General features: G+C 31.8%; 2 protein-coding genes and 1 pseudogene across 2 annotated transcripts; 2 read left to right on the forward strand and 1 right to left on the reverse strand.

Annotated features, from left to right (window-relative positions):
- Nucleotides 1-1515: 1515 nt before the first annotated feature.
- On the reverse strand, nt 1516-5950 carry LOC125575195 (annotated as a pseudogene).
- A 2982-nt stretch (nt 5951-8932) lies between these two features.
- Nucleotides 8933-10439, forward strand: LOC106446006 (mediator of RNA polymerase II transcription subunit 6). The gene is made up of 5 exons (XM_013887672.3): nt 8933-9228; nt 9297-9471; nt 9558-9627; nt 9887-9996; nt 10101-10439. The coding sequence occupies exons 1-5, from the start codon at nt 8978-8980 to the stop codon at nt 10260-10262; spliced, it is 768 nt and encodes a 255-aa protein (XP_013743126.2). The 5' UTR covers nt 8933-8977; the 3' UTR covers nt 10263-10439.
- A 232-nt stretch (nt 10440-10671) lies between these two features.
- Nucleotides 10672-11352, forward strand: LOC111215662. The gene is made up of 2 exons (XM_022719542.2): nt 10672-10839; nt 10931-11352. The coding sequence occupies exons 1-2, from the start codon at nt 10734-10736 to the stop codon at nt 11047-11049; spliced, it is 225 nt and encodes a 74-aa protein (XP_022575263.1). The 5' UTR covers nt 10672-10733; the 3' UTR covers nt 11050-11352.
- Nucleotides 11353-21735: the final 10383 nt, after the last annotated feature.

Consider the following 21735-nt stretch of genomic DNA (forward strand, 5'->3'; position numbering starts at 1 on the left):
TAATATCGAGATTATTCGATTATGTTATACATCCAATATAGAAAGGTTTGTATTACTCACACACTAACAAAACCACTTAAAACCAATTTTTTAAAAAAATATCTATGAATTCTCTTAATCATTTCTATAAGTATACATAGGTTCTAACTGGTGACCAATATATGAACAATATGAATGAGTAGGGAAAAAATGCAGAGGAATAAAATTAGAAGAATAAAGAGGAACATTATTCCTTATCAATTTTAGTGAGAAACAAATTTATTCTATATTCCTCTAGAATAAAAGGAATGAGAAGGAACAGAAAGGAAAAATTATTCCTTATAAATGGTAAAAAGAATTAGGAATAGCAAAGAATGCATCATTCCTTTTTATTTCTTGGTCACCATTTAGACCCATAATGTTAACTAGATGTTTATGATTTAATTGACTTATCATTAGGCGATGTTATTTTGAAGATAATATTGAGCGTTTGTTACGTCCAAATTTGTGTTTATACTTATCACATAGGTTAAGACCCGCGCCTTGCGCGGGATGAACATTATATATATAAATTATTTTTTATATTATATGTTTATAACATATTATGAAATAATAAATATATATTAAATAATTAAAAATTCATTATCTACTACTTATATAATTAAATTGGTGCGAACATATAAATAAATTTTATAAATCGAAAAAATATTTTTTCTATTTCATATAATATATAATTAAATTTAAATGATAGTAACATATATATGGTATATTTTAATATTAATATTTATTATATGATGCTTTTTGCTCATATTTATTTTTCATTTGTATCTGTTATAACAAAAAGTCTAAATTAGTAATAACAAAATTTTCATTGTGGGATTAATGGTTTAAGTAATTTATAATATTTTAAAAAATTAAGTTGTCAATATTTTTTCAAATTTTTTATCAAAAAAATGTTCAAAGTAAATTTCAAAATTAAGATATTGATGTATTTTTATATGCCATATAGTTTAATTAAAAATGATACTTATATTTATATATCTTTTATAATTGATACTTATTAAATGAGACTTTCAACTTATATTATTTTTTAATTATTTGTATCATGTCATAACAAAATTTTTAAATCATAGATCACAAAATTTGAATGTGAAACTTTTAATAGTTTTAGTAATTTATACTCTTTTTTAAAAATTCAAACTATAATATATAAATAATTTTTTAATTTTTATTATATGGTTACTATGATGGTTTAATTTATTTTAATAGCTTAAAATTAAACAAATATAATTATAATACACACTTATTTCTATCAAATCTTTATTATTCAAAATCATTAATTGTCATATATACTTTAGCCACATTAGGCAAATTCTATAATCTTATTTAAGGAAATAATGAAGCACATTAATAATGTATTTATTGTGGTTTAATAAAAAGCTTATTATATATTTAGATAGACCAACCTATTTCTCTAAGGATTCTAAGAATCATTCTAGTGATGACATGTGGCTATAAAAAAATGTTGCAATGCTTCTCAAATAATATATAGGGGATTACCAACGGAAGTCAACTGTTATATTTTCAAGACCAATTTTTCTGTTTTGGAAATTTCCAATGGAAGTCAATTGTTATATATTTTCAAGACCTTAAATTTGCAAATCTTGATTGCAATACAAATCACATTACCCAATGACAAAAATTCATTACAAAAAAAAATTGTTTAAAAGAAGAAGATTAACCCAATAGAACAAAGATAATATACTTTTTTGCTGTCTAGCAAGCATCAGGGGTAGTTCCAATACCAAAGTTCATGCTCATTTCTATAGAACTCTGTGAGTCATGTTTTGGCTTGTTCCTTCCCTTGAGTTTTCATATGCTAAGCACTCGTTTAATTCGGTAACGACTTCAGACATAGTTGGTCTTCTAGCTGACGAAGGATTTAGACACGACATTGCTAGTTCAACTGCTCTCCAAACAGAACCAGAGTCATAATCTCCATGGAGTTTTGGATCCACAATGTTCTGGATGTCTCCTTCTGTAAGCATTACCCCAACCCATTCTGCAATATATGGGTTTTCACGATTCTGATTGATTACAGGCTGATTTGTGATGATCTCTAATAGTACAATTCCGAAGCTATAAACATCACTTTTTTCGTTCAACCAGTTTGTTCGATAATACCTGCAAAATTGTTTCTTTATGTCATTAGAAGAGAAGAGAAATTGCAAAAATGTGGTATATATTAAGCTACGAATGAAACATCAGAGTTTATACAATTTAAAACACAATAAAAATCAACAGCCTTATACAACTTACTCTGGATCAAGGTATCCAGGGGTTCCAGCAACAACCGTGGACACATGAGTTTCTCCTTCAACTGGAAAAGATCTTGAAAGTCCAAAATCAGCTAACTTAGCCTGAAAATGCTCATTCAATAATATGTTTGTGGTTTTGACATCCCTATGAATCATAGGTGGTTTACATCCATTATGCAAGTATTCCAAACCTATGCAACAATTTTTCATTTCAAGGTTTAAGCAAATAAATTGAAGAAACAAGAAACTATACATCGAAACTCATATCAAACCTTGTGCAGATTGGACGACTATTTTTAGTCTAGTTTCCCAATTCAGAATAGATCCACCTCGTTTTCCTACGTTTCAGTCAATATATGAACATGTTACCATACACAAATTTGCTCTTTGTAGAAATTAATAATACTTACCCGACATATGTTCTCTCAAGTCTCCGTTAGCCATGTATTCGTATATGAGAGCTAAATTTTCTCCTTCATCACAATATCCGACGAGGCGAACTAAATTTTTGTGGTGAACTCTGAGAAGAAGTTCCACCTAGAAGTGTAGAAGAACCATAACAAAATTGTAACGTTTCATTTTTAAAGTACCGTATTGTTTTCTATAAATCTTTAGTATAGATATTTGCTAACGGTTACCTCTGCTTTGAATTCTTTATACCCTTGAGAAGATGAGTGTGAGAGCACTTTAACAGCTACTTGTTCAGTACCATTTACAGTTCCATGATAGACCATTCCAAATCCTCCTTTACCAAGGATTTTTTCAAAGTTATTTGTCATTGTTACAACCTCCGAGTAAGTAAATCTTCTGTTTTTCGTCATTATTGCCGGTACTGAAGATCTGGTTGTTCTAGGATCTGATACATGCATATAAGATGATAGACCAAATGTGATATGACTTTGGAAACATGCATGTATTATGAATGTAATGAAATTTTATGTCAGTTTAAAATGTTTTTTTTGTATACCTGCACTGTTTGGTGTCTTTTCTTTCTGAATACAAAAAAGAAAGCCAATGCAGATCCAAGAACAACAACGACTACAACCGATACAACAATAGGTACTACACTAGACTTTTTCTTGGAACCAGCGGATTTGTTAGCACATAATTCATCCGCACAAATAAGATCCGGGTTTCCATCACTACTGTAAGTTAATTACCAGTGATGTTTAGTTAGAATCAAATAGGTTTAATATATTCATGAAGAAAATATGGTATATGATAAAAACATTACATTAGTTTTAGTCCTTTTTTCTTAAGAAGATCTTGAGGAATAGATCCATTCAGATTGTTCCCACTTAAATTTCTGTTAAGATAGACAGAGTTAGGAACATAAGCAATGCTATAATGAAGGAAGACAACAGACAAAAATGATGGCCACAAAAGCGACTCACATGACCAAGAGTGCTTTCATGCCAGCAAGAAACTCAGGTACTCCTCCAGTCAAATTATTGTTTGACAAGTCTCTGATTAAACATTTATTGTAAATATGAAATATATACGACGTTTTTTTTTTTGAACATTAAAATTAGCAGTGTCTTTTCTATACATTTTAGAAGAAGAAAAACAATTAAAAATGACTGATAACACTTAATTATAAATAAATTGGTTTTATCCAGTTCATTGGTTCATGATTTCTGGATCTTAGCAGTTAATGATGTGAGATGTCTGGAGAAAAGGATAATATATACGATGTTATAAAGATGATGATGTTTTCCCTCTACTTACAATTCTTTTAGGTTGGTTAGATTTTGAATGCCAGGCGCGATGATCCCGGTTAGTTGACTTGATGATAAATTTCTAAAGACATATTCATGAACACATTTTACTTAAAATGTCAATAAATTGTGAGATGTTAAAAAAAAAGGACACCGCATTGTGAGAGAACTGGCAAAATAATTTAAAGAATGATCTTACAAGTAAGTGACTATAGGTGGCTCTGAAGCATTTGAGTTGTCACAGTTTAAACCATCCCATAAGAACTCTATAGGAACACAAGGATCCCCTTGCCAGCTAATCCTACTCAGTCCATAAGTATTTTGGATACTCTTGATAGCAAGAACTGGTATAAAATTCTTGTTAAATCAATAATCAACTACTCATGCATACAAAATGAAAGGAGTCATATAGAGGAAAATATTATACTGACATACCATCATCTTGGTTTGTTTCCAACAGCGGAAAATCGATCACCATGTAAATCTCGATAGCATTTATGAGAGGAGGAAGAGTAGATTTTGACGTTCTTAATAACTCTACGATGCAATTTCCTTTATCACATTGTTGTGGTGTGAAGTAGGATAACGTTTCTGTGGACAACGGTTTAGGACTATAGCGTTCGTGCATAGGATCACCATTCACCAATACACTGAATTCTCGGGTTTCGTTGGCCTGTAAAGATTGAATCTCGGCAAAGTGCATGTAGATATAAAATTGGGTCGTGGAAGGAAACAATAACCAGGTGAAATTCCAGGACGCAAAAGCACTTATAGGCGTTGAGGCTGACGCCATCACGACTTGTGGTGGGTTATAACCATTAGAAGTGTTTACGGTGAGATTGGTAGTTACTTGTGTCCAGTTTTTCTCATTGAAATTGGGTATCCATGCACGATCGCTAACATCATTGGGATACCTAGCAAAAATATTTTAATCATGTGTTAGAGTCTACAAAACTTGGATCAAGAACCAATCACTTTGAACTAAACTCTTGTGGTAAACTCGAACGGTAGAGAAATATTTCAATCGAAAGTACCTCAACCGGCCTCGAAATTTTTGTGTAACCGTATCAAATAAAGCAAGATTTTTCAAAAATTAATATTTTTGACGAAATAGCTACAAAATGTTTTAAAAGGGTATAATATTTAATTAAGTTTTATTCATAAGGGCATGCATGATGACTGATACCTTACGGTACGGCTTGCAGTGCTGAAATAATTCCGTCGGAAATGCCTCAGAGAGCCGCTCTGAGTATTGTAAATACTATTGTTCTGTAATGGTCGTAGCTCTAACGTATTAATCATAGGATAACTTATTCCTGTCTTAACTAAACAGACCTGCAGAGTCTTAGATATGGGTTTGTGGATGATCTCCTCGAACATTCCACCTGTCCCCATAGACTCAAATCAATCGTTTCCAAAAGATTTGGACCAAGGTAGAGGTCGAAACTCGGGTATTCGTTAAGACCATCGTAATTACCGTACACGAATAAAGCTCTGATAAGATATTTTGAGCCTTGCGTGACGTTCAAGGTATAGCAGTTTCTGATTCCATCTGGGAAGTACCTGAGATTCCAAACCGGTTTAGGGAAGAGCGACTCGATCTCCTTTTGGACTTTTCCGGTTTTGCCAGTTTGCACGAAACCGTTGTCCGTTGAGAATGTTAGTCCGGTTTGAACGTCGTTGTAAGGAGGCTCGTTAGGTGGTGAGCCACAATCCAAGCTGATGAATCCTAGTAACACATTACACATATAAGCAAGATGTAATCGGACCAATATTTGTATATGAGAACGATCTTTCAACGTAAGTGTAGTACAGAAATACTAGAACCGTGTATGTAATACCTTTTTGGTCCTGAGCTTCAACGATATGTAAAAGGGAAGAAAAAGTGATGCATATCAACGCAAATAACCGAAGTGCCTGAGGATGTTTCTCCATTATTCTTTAGTGGTACATTTACAAAAAAAAAACACACACACACATAAAACTTTTGAGATGTCTCGTTATAATGGAAATTGTTTTTTTTTTTCTGAACAATGTTATAATGGAAATTGTTGAAAGCAAATAAGCACCGATGTGAAACCCTTTATCAAAAAAAGAAGAAGCGCCGATGTGGTTTTTGGTGGTCAGTTTATAAAAATAAATAAATAAAAAGAGTCAGCTGTCTGCAACCAAAATAAAACTAAACTAAGAAGTCAAATTTGATTCATGTTCTATAAAAGATTTAAAATCAACGATCCAAGTGTTAATAATGTGCTACCATGGCTAAAATATGAAAAGTGATGATAACCAAAAAAAAATATGAATAGTGATTTTAGATCATTTTAAAAAGACGCAAAGAATACATGTAAAAACTGGCTTTGCTGGTCCAGAAATGACGTGCATGCAACAACACATAATTTTTTTTTTTTTTGATAAAATAACAACACATAAAATTTGGTGATTATTGGTGACTTTGACCTTTGAGTTTAGTTTCATTTGGTGATTATTTGATCTGTCTTTTGTTTATGTTTCCTTATAATTAATTAGGTTATCATCGAACTAGAGTTCAATAATTGAAACAAAATGTCAACACTCATCATTTATTTATTTGTTTTGGGCAAGAACATTGCTTTTACGCGGATGCTTCACTAGCATCTCCAATGTATTACTCCAAATTTTACTCCAAAATGGTGTAATTTTAAAATAGAGTTGGGTTTTACTCCAATGTATTACTCCATTTTTTACTCCAAAAAAATATATTCTTTTTTTCATTTAGTTAATAATTATTAGTAGTACCTTCAACTTATAAAAATTTAACAATTAACACAACTATTTTATTTTTACAAAATTTCCATAATAATATATTTTATTTAAATTAAGTATTTATCATTAAAAACACAACTAGAGATTATCGTTCAATTACAATTCATGCAGTTTTTACATATGCAATTTTTCAAATTCAAAAATATTTATATGCATTAAAAGAACATAAAAAAAACAAAGTTTTGTTTTGTTATTTGAAATATGTATTGGATCCTACTGTTTGTGCATATATCAAGTTCAACAAGTACAAATGTTATCAATCAAAATTTTGACCCACAAGATTAAAAAAACTCATTTGTTCCGTATGAATAATACTTCACCGATTTTGATAGTTTCGAAAACAATTTACCAAATTAATTATTAAATTACTTATTTATATTATATTATTTATTTTTAGTTTTGACTTTTATGAGTTTATGCATATTTTATGTAAATTATTAAATAATCTTTTGCGAAGTATTATATTTTTTCATGTTATTATATTATTTGAAGTATGAAATATATTATTAAAGATTAAAATGACTATTTCATAAATAGAAAAAGTTCAACTCCAAAATGGAGTAATGGGTAAAATTACTCCATAAATGGAGTAATCCTAGCTATTACTCCATTTTGGAGTTGAATATGAAATGGGGTTGGAGAAGATTTTACTCCATAATTAAGTTTGGAGTCAAAAATGGAGTAGGGTTGGAAATGTCCTAATACAAAACTTCGAGTGAACAATGGAACTTGTACTAATCTAACTCCTTTTGTCTTTTTCAGAATGGCCTAACGGCTGATGACCCTAAAAGTCATAGGATTTGAAACTATGGGGTTATAACCAATATTTTTAAAATCATATCCATAACCAAACCGGAAAAGCTTTTAGCTGATGGTTCAACCGGGTTCAGTTGAGTTTAATTATAGAATAAAAACTAAACCATTTTGTTATTTATCTTCTGAAATTTTTACGAATATAGTTATATTTAGTTATTGAAAATTTTAATATAATTAATCATAATTATAAAAATTGCTATTTTAACTTATAATTTTTGTAGTCATATTTAGAAATTTATAAAAAAAATAATAATAAAAATGTCCAAAATTTTATTTATAGCAGTGTCTTTTCTATACATTTTAGAAGAAAAACAATTAAAAATGATTAATAACACTTAATTATAAATAAATTGGTTTTATCCAGTTCATTGGTTCATGATTTCTGGATCTTAGCAGTTAATGATGTGAGCTGTGTGGAGAAAAGGATGAGATAAGGAACCATCTGTTTTTTGCATGTCTCTTTTTCTATACGGTATGAGAGAATCTTGCTCAAAGACTTGTAGATAACAATATAAATCGGGACTGGCAGTGGTTGTTGCAGCGCTAACAAAGGATGGGGGTGAAGGGAGTGGATGCTTGTCTAGCAAAGTTACCATTTTAGATGACAGTTTACCACATATGGTAAAAGAGGAATGCTATGCGTCATCATGACTTCAACAGATCATATGCCCAGACTCATCGGTAAGGACATGAAGAATAGGATTAGTTCTCTAAAATACAAGCTAGAGCACAAGCTGGGTGGGTGGGTTACTTCGAAGATGACTATGATTTAGAATTGATTTTCATACTTCAGATTAGAGTTTCTTTTACATAGTAGGTGACTGATATGTAAATAACATTTTTTTTGATAGATCAATAAATTTGAAATTTCATCAAAAAAAATATAAAAAATTTTACTGGTTTAAATGGTTTTGGATTTGTTACATGTACAATCCATAAATAATTCCGGTTTACGGTTTAATTTTGTTTGACCACTGGTCTAATTTAAAATTTAAAAAGCAGAAAATAAAATTTACATATATTTTAATAACTTTTAAAATAAGAAACCTATTATGTTAATCACGTATATTTTAGAAACTAAAATAGATGTTTCATCTCAAGGTGTGAAACTTCTTGTTTAATTAAAAGGAAATAATGTATAAATGATGAAACTAAAATAGATGTTTCATATGATTCATTTAACGACGCCTTCAAATTCCAACTGGCACTTACCCAATCCAAATCCCGGTTCGATACTCGAATAGCTGAATATTTTGGGCCAATAGAAATATAAAATGGGCCGAAATATATAACTCTTGAGTCACTCAGTAAGTAGAGAGGCCCACACGGCGACGCATCACTTCCATGGACGCCTCTCTTCTCTCCGCCGATACCTTCAACGGCAATGCGGGGGAGCAGATTGCTCCTCCGCTGCAACCACCAGGCACGGATATGACCGGTATTTGCTTCAGAGATCAGCTCTGGATCAACTCCTACCCTCTAGACCGTAACTACGTCTTCGACTACTTCGCCCTCTCTCCCTTCTACGATATCACCTGCAGCAACGAGATCCTTCGTCGTAGATCCGTTCACCCTCTCGACCACTCTCAGCTCTCGTAATCATCTCCTCCCCCTCCTTTCAATTTCGAGTTTTAGGGTTTTGATTATAAATTATCATGTGCAGGAAGATGACAGGACTAGAGTATGTGATAAGTGATGCCACTGAGCCAAACTTTTTCGTGTTTCGGAAGCAGAAGAGAGATGGTCCTGAGAAAGTCACACCGATGCTGACGTATTATATCTTGGACGGTTCTATATACCAAGCTCCTCAGCTTTGTACTGTCTTTGCAGCTCGTGTTGTGAGAGTTTCTTCTCCCTTTCTCTCTTGTCTGCTTTTATAGATAGTTGCTGCTTAATTGTTTTTTTTTGTTTCCTTCTCATTTAGGGTCGGGCTGTTTATAATATATCTAACGCTTTCTCGGTTGCTGCATCCAAGTTGGAGACCATTAGGCAAGGTAAGCTTTTGTTCTGTCTCATTTGATGTGATGCAAATCGTTTCTTTCTGCTACTAGGAGTTAGATTTAAAGTTCTCTCCCGGCTCTACTAAGCTAAGTCCATAAGACTGGGCTGATAGATGCAAATGTAAATACTTTGTCAGTTAACTTAGGAAGCTCATAGTCAAATGCTTCACTTTTCAACTACTTGTGGTCTTTGTTGAACTTGAGAAAGCGCTTACTTCATCGATATCTTGTGATTTATCTATGGATTTTTCAGGTGATGCTAAAAGCCAGAACGAACCTTCTGAGTCAAAGCCTGCTAGTGAGACGGTTGATCTTAAGGAAGTGAAGCGAGTCGATTTGATTCTTAAGTCTTTATATAGCAAGGTACATTCGTAATACATACTTGCGTGAATCTGTTCTGGCTTTACTTCTTATTACCTTTTTTCTGATTGGGAGACTTGCTTCTTTATGTGTGTTGCGTTGTGCAGCTACCCCCAGCACCTCCACCACCACCCTTCCCTGAAGGCTATGTTAGCCAGGAAGCATTAGGGGAAAAGGAAGAAGAGGTTGGAACACAGGGAGGAGAGTCACAACAGCCTCAAATTGATCCTATTATCGATCAAGGTCCTGCTAAACGAATGAAGTTCTAAAGCTCATCAAGATTGTTTCTTCATCTTCGCTTCTCAGATAAATAGAATTCTTAGGTACTAGCAAAGACTCTTCTACCTTTTTTTCTTTCTTCTTATCTTCTAATTTGAACTCGTCACAGTATTGTTTACCTGGTCACTTGTCAAATTTTATCTGAAAGTAAGTCATCTCGCGGCAAACACTTCAAGGTCAACTAATTGGTATCTATCATGTACTTAATGAAATGAAATTGACAATTACTATGTGAACTCAAAAGAGAGTTGCATCATCAAAACGAATGGTTTATGTTGGTCAATGGTAACTAGATTTGATCTCTCAATTATTTTAGTCATCTTCTTGACCAACTAGTTGCAGTTTACTACCTCTCTATACCCTCATATATAAACATACTACACTCAACCGTGGTCTCAAGTTTCAACACCAAATCAATTACGTTTTAAACATATTCACCAATTTACATTAAAAAATCGGAGATGGAAACCAATCCATCGAAGTCCAGCGTCCTCATATATGTTCTAGTTCTTGCACTGGTCTTGTCTCCAATACTCCCATGTCAAGCAGCTAGTGTGCATCTAGGAGGTAAGTTAGAAAATTTATCTCTGAATTTCCCTATCTTACATGGTTTGTAGATTTTTCTTAGGGAGATAAAATTACGTTTCTATGGAAATAGGTGGAGGGCGTAAGTTGATGGCACCATCACCACCACTTCTCATGTGTCCACACTGTGAATGTTGCGCACCGGCTGCACCTGGCTTCTGCTGCCCATGTAGCTGTCCCGGTGGTCCCTAATGATTACGACTTCGGTATCAGAGGGGATAATGGAAGTGGTTGATATCATTGTAATAGTTAAATGTATGAATAAGTCAACACGATCTTTAGTCTGTGTTTCTAATAAGAAAACTTGTGGGTTCTACTGGTGAGTATTAAAAGTATATAAGTTTGTAATATTTTGATGTATTAATAAGTAAGTAATCAAGTCCTCTTTATGTTTTTAATAAGAAAACTTTTGGGTTCCGCAGATGAGTTATAAGTTGGTTTTGATGACCTCCTTGGATTTGATGAAGAATCATAAATAAATCAAAAATTTGATCAGGTGAGTTCACAACAACGTTGAAATTCTTTCAGGGTTTGGAAAAAATAGTTAACTGAGAATTGCTAAAAAAAAAAAAATTTGGTAAAAATGTTAAGATATTATTACCAAATTTTAAGTTTTTGATAGAATTATAGAGAATAACACCAAGCAGAAAAAAAGAAAAAACTAAACACAAACTCGATCTAAAAACGAAAGGCAAGACAAACACAACAACCACAACCACAACTACAGCTCCGAAACGCGACTAAATCCGCACTATCAACTTGCCGCAAAAAGATGAACCAAGTTCAACCGAAAGTCGAAACCCGGTAATTTTGGCCTTTCCGATGAATCCACTCTTAAAGATAATGGCCCATCTAAAAACAGCTCGCCGAGAGTATCAAAACACCTGCCCACGAACAAGCAGCAACAGCAGCGGTCTACCACACTTTCAATAACCAAACCGAGCATTTATTAGACCTGGATACGACTTGTACAAGATATCGAACCGAGCAAAACAGGCCGCAACTTCCGTACTCCATAACCCGAGCCCATTCTGTACACAATTGCTTCGCACACCACCACAAGAAGCTCAATCAAGCTCATGTAGTGCTGGGATGTGAACGAAGGCCGAACATTAGATGTGGCGGTCATTAACACGAGAACCACCACATGCTCGAAGCCATCGAAAACCGACGAACTGTAATTGGAGCTGCTAAAAGTTATTGCGAAACTATTCCTAATTTATTACCTGCAATGACGTCTTGTTGGTTAAAAGAAAAGCTATGTGAGAAAAGTCTTTATAAATAACTATGAGATCACCTAGTTTTTGGCAGAGAAAAGTAAACTATGTAGAGTTTCAAAAACTCAACTATTTTCCATGCATGCAATGACTAAAAGAAAAATTAAATATAATTTGATTCAGAATTCAATGAGAGAACTACTTGAATGCAATAAACTACCGTCGAAAAAGTAGATACAGCTGGATCATATGACACGACCATAAGTATTTTATAGTATCGACAGCATACTTCATGCCTCTAAGAGCATTTCCAAAAGAAACTCTATAACTCCAAATATAGAGTTTTTTGCTCTCCAAAAAGAAACTTCAAAACTTCAAATTTGAAGTTTTGAAGAGTGAAACTTCAAATATAGAGTTTCACTTTTCAAAACTTCAAATTTGAAGTTTCATCTTTTTATTTGCATTTTGGTCCTTACAATTATAGATCATATTTATAATTCTTAAATATTTTTTTGTTTATTGTTTTAATCCTTAAAAAATTTATATCTCATAAATATTTTAAATTTGTTTTATAAATTTAAGTTTACACATGAAATTAAATAAAAAATTTAAAACAAGATTTATAATATTTTAAAACTAGAATTAAACAACAAGAATATTACAAAAAACCATAATAAAAACTTATTAAAAACACATGAAGACATAATTATTACTCAAATTTAAATATTATAAAAACACTAGCAGTCTGGTAAATTTGCTCCAAAACTTCCCAAATCTCCAAAATGTTGCTCAAACAAATTTTGTGTAACCGAAGATGATTGTTGTTGTTGTTCTTGACGCCTTTTTCGTACGATTCTTTTTTGTTCAGATCGAATGTATTCACGAATATTAACATCATCGATAGAAGCTAAGTTTTTTAGAAATATTTTATTTTCCTCTTTTACTTCTTTAAAAGCTATTTTTTTGCTTCATTTTACAGTCGTAATTTAATCATCTCATGACCCTTTTCCCTGCTTGTTGTACTTTCGTTTAAAAGATCAAGGATTTTTTCATTTGATGATATCAAACTATCAGCGGGTATAAGAAATGCACTAGTTGATCATATATGGGAGCATTACGAAAATAATTTTATGGAATAATGGAGTATTTGCTTGCAGTTTAATATTTAATTATGTATTTTTATTTATAATTTTATATTTTAGTGTAAGATTTTTTTAATTAATATTTCTGTAATATTTATATATATGTACTAGTTATTTATAGAAGTTTTTATGAATTTACATCAACTATGACAAATATAAGGACTATAGTGTAAAATATAAATAATTTTGAAGTTAGGTTTGAAGTTTTACTTTTGGAGAATAATACATTGAAACTTCAAATATAGAGTTTTGGAAACTTCAAAATAGAGTTCCTTTTTGGAGATGCTCTTAGAGCATTTCCAAAAGAAACTCTATAACACCAAATATAGAGTTTTTTTGCTTTCCAAAAAAAAACTTCAAAACTTTAAATTTGAAGTTTTGAAGAGTGAAACTCTAAATATAGAGTTTCACTTTTCAAAAATTCAAATTTGAAATTTCATCTTTTTATTTGCATTTTGGTCCTTACAATTATAGATCGTATTTATAATTTTTAAATATTTTTTTGTTTATTGTTTTAATCCTTATAAATTTTATATCTCATAAATATTTTAAATTTGTTTTATAAATTTAAGTTTTACACGTGAAATTAATAAAAAAAATTTAAAAAGATTTATAATATTTTAAAACTAGAATTAAACAACAAGAATATTACAAAAAACCATAATAAAAACTTATTAAAAAGACACATGAAAACATAATTATCACTCAAATTTAAATATTATAACAACACTAATAGTCTGGTAAATTTGCTCCAAAACCTCCCAAATCTCTAAAATATTGCCCAAACAAATTTTGTGTAACCGAAGATGATTGTTGTTGTTTCTCTTGACGCCTTTTTCGTACCATTCTTTCTTGTTCAGATCGAATGTATTCACGAATATTAACATCAACGATAGAAGCTAAGTTTTTTAGAAATATTTTATTTTCCTCTTTTACTTCTTTAAAAGCTAATTTTTTTGCTTCATTTTGCAGTCGTAATTCAATCATCTCATGACATTTTTCCCTGCTTGTTGTACTTTCGTTTAAAAGATCAATGATTTTTTCGTTTGATGATATCAAACTATCAGCGGGTATATTATGAGGATATTATATTTCAACAATTTTTGGCTCGTAATCTACAAAAAAAAAAAAAAAGAGAATCATTTTTTACTTCTAAATGCACTAGTTGATCATATATGAGAGCATTACGAAAATAATTTTATGGAATAATATATTATTTGCTTGCAGTTTAATATTTAATAATGTACTTTTATTTATAATTTTATATTTTAGTGTAAGATTTTTTTAATTAATATTTCTGTAATATTTATATATATGTACTAGTTATTTATAGAAGTCTTACGAATTTACATCAACTATGACAAATATAATGACTATAGTGTAAAATATAAATAATTTTGAAGTTCGGTTTGAAGTTTTACTTTTGGAGAAAAATACATTGAAACTTCAAATATAGAATTTTGGAAACTTCAAAATAGAGTTATTTTTTAGAGATGCTCTAATTACACTGCAAGCGAAAAGTATTCAATTAGTATCGTTCCTTTGAATTCAACATCCTCTTAAAAAAGTATTTAGTGAAGTCTGCAGATTTTTTATCAGTGTAAAAGTTCCTTGCACAAACGGTCTAAATACATCACCTGCAACCAAAAATAGATTTCATAATACCAGATTCAAACATCATAAAATTAACCCATATGAGTAGTTATAATATATTTTCAGGGTTTGAAAAAAATAGTTAAAAGAGAATTGCTAACAAACTATTCCTGTTTATTATTTTTTAATTATGGAAATTTCAGATCTTAATTTTTTAAAATAACACTTTGTATCAAAATGATGTAAACCCGAGAACTACTAGTAGGCCATTAGAACGTTGGTAGTTTATTGTTTTCCACATGAAGTAGTACTCGAGAACAAAAAAAATTTAATCATTAATACTCATACAAACTTTTCCACAAATTTGAATTTCTTGGTATTTGATATTAATAGTTCAGCAAAAAAAAAACGACTACTTAACAAATGGATATAGAAGATAGCTAAATTTGGTTATAAAAACGTTACATAATCGCATAATATGCAAATATGAGTGAGAAACTCTTTTCAAAACCATTCTAATTCATTACGTGCGATGACGTCTTGTTGGTACTTCAAACTAAAAGAATGGCCAGTGAGCAGTGAGCCCCATCCGCAAGACGGAAGCCACGTAAGAAAATGTCTTTATAAATAACTATGGGAATGAGATCACCTAGTTTTGGCTGAGAAAAGTAAACTATTTCTTGAGTTACAAAAAGTCAACTATTTTCCATGCATGCAAGTTGCAACTATGACTAAAAGCAAAATTAAATATAATTTGATTCAGAATTCTATTAGATAACTAATTGAATGCAATAATCTACCATCGAAAACTCGATGCTGGGTCATATTACACGACCACAAGTATTTTATAGTATCGACAGCATACTTGCACATACGGTCTACATACATCATCAGCAACCAAAAAATAGATTTTACAATACCAGATTCAAACAACGTAAAATTAACCCATAGGAGTAATATTATAATATTTTTTCATCAATATAATTCGTATGATCTCGTTTATAATCCATTAATATTTTATAATACACACAGTATGTAATAGCTCGTATGCCGTAGGTAATAAGAACTCATTGTGGCAAACGGCTCACTGAAGAAAACAATTATAACAATTTTTCTTTCTGTGTGTTAAATGTTAGTATATGCAAAAGCTTAATTATTCGATTAAGTGAAGTTCCAATGTATCTAAAGCAATTTTTCTAATATTTTAACTTGTTCCTCAATTTTTTTTTCCTTTGGAGACATGCATGCTGACGCTGCTGCTAAGCTAAAGAACAATGTATCGTAAACCTAAGTAAGATTTTTTTTAACTTGCCTTATAACCTAACTAATTTTGCTAGTCATTGAAAGAATATAGGATAATATTCCTAATTCTCTAGTATCTATCTTGTTAATATCTCACTGTATTACGTGATATGTGTAATAACTTTGGCTTTATATAACCTATTCAATATAATGAACCTCTCAAAGGGAATTCACCCAATAACATGATATCAGAGCTATAGCTTCTGATCTAAGTTTTTTTTTTCTTCTACGCCAACTCCTATCTATCATCTCTTCTCTTACATCTCTTTTCTATTCTCTTTCTGACTTCAAAACAACAATTAAAAACATTTTGATACAACAACATTCAATTTCAAAATTATTTTGATACGAATGGAATCCAAGTTAGATTTTCCTGTCCCCATATGTCTCAGAAAAACGGTAAGTCCGAACGCATGATCCGAACGATCAACAATGCTATACGGTCTTTACTTGCTCAGGATAAACTTTCACCGAGTTATTGGGTTGAAGCCCTCCATGTCACGGTTCATCTCATCAACATCATTCCTTCTGCAGCAATCCAAAACCAAATACCTCATATTGTCCTCTTTCATCAACCCCGACCTATGGCCACTTAAGAGTGTTCGGTTGCTTATGCTTTCCAAACCTCAACCACTCTCATCTCCCTAAACTCTCACCTCGCTCTACACCTTGTCTATTTCTTGGCTACCCATCCCAACACCGTGGTTACCATTGTCTAAACCTAAAAACCAACAAAATAATCCTCTCCAGACATGTCTACTTTGACGAGGACAAATTTCCTGCTGCATAACCAAAACATGATGGCTCAAAGTATCACTTTCTTGACCATCAAGATGAACCAGCACCCATTTTCAAAACCATCCTTACAAAACCTCTGCCGGCACCACAGCCAACACAAACAAACCCACCCATTAACACGATTCAGACGACTCCATCTCATTACCCAATGACAACGAGAGCACGGTCAGGAATCACAAAACCTAAACCTATAGTCTCCCTTCTTACCACTACCAAATCGCCACTACCAAAGAGCCACATCCAAGCCTTAGCCGACCCTAACTAGAACCCATCATTGTTTGATGAATATGGTGCTATGATTAAGACTATGACTTGGGACTTGGTACCACATCCAAAAAATGTCAATCTTATCAGGTCAATGTGGCTCCACAGACACAAATACGAAGGGAATGGGAAGCTTAAGAAGCACAAGTCTTGTATAATTACGAATGGTAAATCACAAGAAGCAGGTATTGACTTCAATGAAACTTTTATTCCAGTGGTAAAACCAACAACCATTCGAACTGTACTCCACATAGGTGTTGCAAACAACTGGCCGATACATCAATTGGATGTACAAAACACCTTCCTCCATGGAGACATAGAGGAGACAGTCTACATGCATCAGCCTCCTGGGTTTGTCAGCAAGCAACATCCCAACCATGTCTGCAAGCTTCGAAAGGCTATCTCTCGCCTCAAGCAAGCTCCAAGAGCCTGGAATGCGCACTTTGCAAAATTTCTAATGAAACTTGGCTTTGTCATAAGCAGGACAGATACATCTTTATTTGAATTCAGGAAAGGAGCTGAACTAGCATACATTCTATTATACGTTGATGACATTGTCTTAACATCATCATCAACAACACTCCTCAACAAAATCATTGAGGCACTCAAACCGAATTTCCCATGACTGATCTTGGTCGTCTGCAGCACTTCCTAGGAATAAAGGCGGACTTCAACAAACAAGGCCTCTTTCTAGTCAAAGCGCTTATGCTCAAGACATAATCAAGCGCGCAAACATGGGCACGTCTAAACTGGTCACCACGCCCGTAGACATCAAATCCAAACTTTCAGCTGAAGAAGGAGACAAGCTTGCGAACCCCACAGAATATCACAGCTTAGCATGCGCCTTACAATACCTCACATTCACACGCCCCGACATCTCCTACGGAGTCCATCAAATTTGTCTCTATATGCATGACCCTCGCGTTCCACACTTTCAAGCTTTGAAGCGCATCATACGATATGTAAAGGGCCCAATTTCACATGGACAACAGCTCTATAGAGGGAATATCGACACTTTGACAGCTTATACAGACGCAGACTGGGGAGGCTGTCCTGATACACGAAGATCCACCTCAGGGTTCTGTGTCTTTCTCAGCCCCAGTCTAGTCTCCTGGTCAGCTAATAGACAACAAACAATTTCAAGATCGAGCTCTGAAGCTGAATACAAAGGCGTGGCCAACACGGTTGCAGAACTATGCTGGATACGCAACCTAATGCTTGAACTCCACTACAAGATCACCAAAGCCTCTGTCGTCTACTGCGACAAAATTGGATCAGTATACCTCTCTTCTAACCTCGTCAAACATCAAAGATCAAAACACATGGAGCTACATATCCATTTCGTACGCGAGAAGGTGGCCATCGACAAAGTGAAAGTGTTATATGTACCAACACCACTCCAATATGCGGACATCTTTACCAAAGGACTCCCGGCAACACTCTTTCAGCAGTTCCGATCCAGTCTGACCATCTTACCATACGATGCTTCGACTGCGGGAGGGTGAAAGAATATAGGAGAATATTCCTAATTTTCTAGTATTTATATGTGATATGTTTAACAACTTTAGCTTTATATAGCCTATTCAATATAATGAACCTCTTAAGGGGAATTCATCCAATAACAGTCATTTATGTGTATATATGGTATATCCTATTCAATATAATGAACCTCTTAAGGGGAATTCATCCAATAACAGTCATTTATGCGTATATATGGTATATCCGTATTTGTGTTGACCAATAAAAACTAGTATATAAATGCTTAAATTCACCCGGTGTCTTTTTTTTTGTTTAAAAAAATGTGATTTCGTTTCTTTGACGGGAATCTAAGTATTGTAAATAATTTTTCCTAGTACGAATTGAACTCAGTGTTTTGACGGGCATTGGCTAAATTGATTCGAATATTCCTTGTCTATATAATACAAACTAGATTTTGACCCGCGCTTTGAAAGCGCGGGATTTATTTCATGTTATATTAACATATCAAATCATCAATATGTTTATGTATTCATCGGAGATTTAACTTCAAGATGTGTAATATTGTTTCGATATTGTGACAATATGTAACTATATTTTTGTGTAATGTGAAATTTTAAATTAATAGATTACAAATAAAATAAGACACAATAGATTACAATTTTTTATATCTTATTAAATTAAAACTAATTTCTATGATTAAGGAAAAACATTAACTACATATTAAACTATGATCCATCTATACTATTAGTTGAAATTGTATGTAATTATTATTTTCATATTAAATAAGATATAAATTACTATTATAAGAGAAAAATGTTACTATGATTCATCTTTAATTATTAAAAAAATGTATGGATTTTTTATTTTTGTATATATATTATTATCATATAAATTTTTTATTTTTATTTTTAAAATATATCAATTTGTAATGTTTCTGTTATAAATAATTTATAATGTATAGATTATACCATTTTGACACATGGCTAGATTCTTACTTGCGCTTTAAAAGCGCAATATTTTTTTCAAACAAAATTTTATTTGTTACCAGTTTGTATTTTTGAATTTGATATCAGTTTGTATTTTTGAATTTGTATCACATTTTTTGCAACAAAGACATCATTATATATATTTGTATGAATTCTTTAGTATTTATAAGAGTTGCATTTATGAATTTTGGGAAGAGTTTAGATATAATCTACACCTATTGTGTTTATTTAATGGTTAAATTTTTGAGATTTTTAGTAGTTATGTAAAGGTTACAATTAAATTTTTGAGATTTGTAGTAGTTATGTAAAGGTTACAAACTTACAATTATGGATTTTGCAATTGAAAATTTTAATTTAGTGTTAATGATTTTTTTTTAAACAAATTAACACATAATTCAATATCACTTATATATCACTTTGTCAATGAGAATACTATTTGGGGGTAAAATTGTATACATAATTTGTTTTCCAAAAAGTAATCTAGTACAACCTTAAACATTTTATAATTTATTAAAAACTGCTCAATTATAAATATACAGTAAATCCTGAGAGAGATATGTAAAGTAATATCAATATATCTCAAAGGCATATGTTTAATTAGAGATTTCTCAACGTTCTAAAGGTATTTGTTCAATTTCTTTGACCTTTTTTAATTTCTGGATTTTTGTGTGTATAAATATTCTTCACACGCATGGTTTAAATCAGATGAATCTGTTGACAGAAAAAAAAATCAGATGGATCTAACATAAAAACAAAGTGAAGATGAGGTGATGTTGGAAGATAAGGAATTAGCAAATAATTCAGGAAGATGAAGTGGGGTCCTTTTCGAAGAAGAAACACGCATGGTTTAATCTGGTACTTGTTGGGTTTTTTTATCTCGTAATTTTCTGATTTAGTCAAGCTTCGAAGGACACATAAGAAAATAAATGAAAGCAGCTGATGCAGTTTACAAAGAACTCATGTAAGTAATGCTATTTCTTAACTTCAAGATTTTAGTGAGGTGAATTTTTTTTTGTTCAAAGACGTAAGTTTTCGTAAGGCTTTTTTTAATAAATTAATTCCTTACAAAAATTTAACCTGCTTGGATTTAATTGTTTTAATTTGTCCTCATAGCCAGTTATATAGAGTATGTATAGTTGGAAATTAATTAACTATTCTACTTTGGAATTGTTTTAGGAATTTCTAAACTGCCTGAAACAACACGTATATAAGTCTCTGGATGCCTTATATAATGTTGTATTTGTTATAATGAAACTACTAATGTTGATACAATATTGTTTTTGTTCTGATAGAAAATTTTAATGTTCTGTAGGATCTGTAGAAGGAGCAGTGAAGTTTAAGTGAGATAAAAGAAAGCAATGAAAGTATTCTTTTTAGATCAGCATAGAACTGATTCTGTTAAGCACAATAGACGGAAAAAATTATAATAATTTTATAAGTTAGGGATAGAACTGATTATGTTAGTTATGAAATGAAAACTAAAAAAAAAAATATTATGGTGTATATGTGATCATTATATGTAATGCAGTACTTAATATAGATGAATAAGACCGTAATATACCAAAAACCCTCAAAAGCGCACTTACATATGCATATGAGAATATGATCTCCAAGCTTGCTTCGGATCTGGCTGTGAATTGCTTCCATGAGTGAAGCACTTTGATTTGAATCCGCCAAAAAGTTTTAAAAAGTTTAATCTTGCTAAGAAAACTTAATTTTACGACTGATTAGTCTTTTTTTGTTATTTGTGGTAAATGCTTTTGTCAAGCTGTTGATGAATGTAGTTTTATACCATCTTGTTGTAAAAAAAAAGTTTTATACCATCTAATACCATTTCAGCATATTCGTCAGTTTGTTATAAACTAACCATTTGTTTAGTTTCTGTTTCACAAAAGTTGATTTGTGGAAGATTGAGAATTATAATGATTGGGCGCTAGTTTTTCTGCTCTAATATTTTAAATATTAAGGTTTACGATTTTTTATTTTTCTAACTTCTATTGTTTGTTATTGATTTGAAAAAAAAATTGCAACTACGATAACAACCGGCACAGTATTTGAATAGTTAAAAAAGAAATTAGTATAATAATAAATTTGTTA

This window comes from Brassica napus, unplaced genomic scaffold, assembly GCF_020379485.1.
Source record: "Brassica napus cultivar Da-Ae unplaced genomic scaffold, Da-Ae ScsIHWf_1518;HRSCAF=2116, whole genome shotgun sequence".
Lineage (NCBI taxonomy): Eukaryota > Viridiplantae > Streptophyta > Magnoliopsida > Brassicales > Brassicaceae > Brassica > Brassica napus.

Excerpts from the sequence above, each read along its gene's own strand:
- LOC106446006 (XM_013887672.3), top strand. The coding sequence starts at position 8,978 with ATGGACGCCTCTCTTCTCTCCGCCGATACCTTCAACGGCAATGCGGGG. Across the intron at positions 9,229-9,296 it reads CTCGACCACTCTCAGCTCTC|GAAGATGACAGGACTAGAGT; the intron begins GTAATCATCTCC and ends TATCATGTGCAG. Across the intron at positions 9,997-10,100 it reads TTAAGTCTTTATATAGCAAG|CTACCCCCAGCACCTCCACC; the intron begins GTACATTCGTAA and ends TGCGTTGTGCAG.
- LOC111215662 (XM_022719542.2), top strand. The coding sequence starts at position 10,734 with ATGGAAACCAATCCATCGAAGTCCAGCGTCCTCATATATGTTCTAGTT. Across the intron at positions 10,840-10,930 it reads AGCTAGTGTGCATCTAGGAG|GTGGAGGGCGTAAGTTGATG; the intron begins GTAAGTTAGAAA and ends CTATGGAAATAG.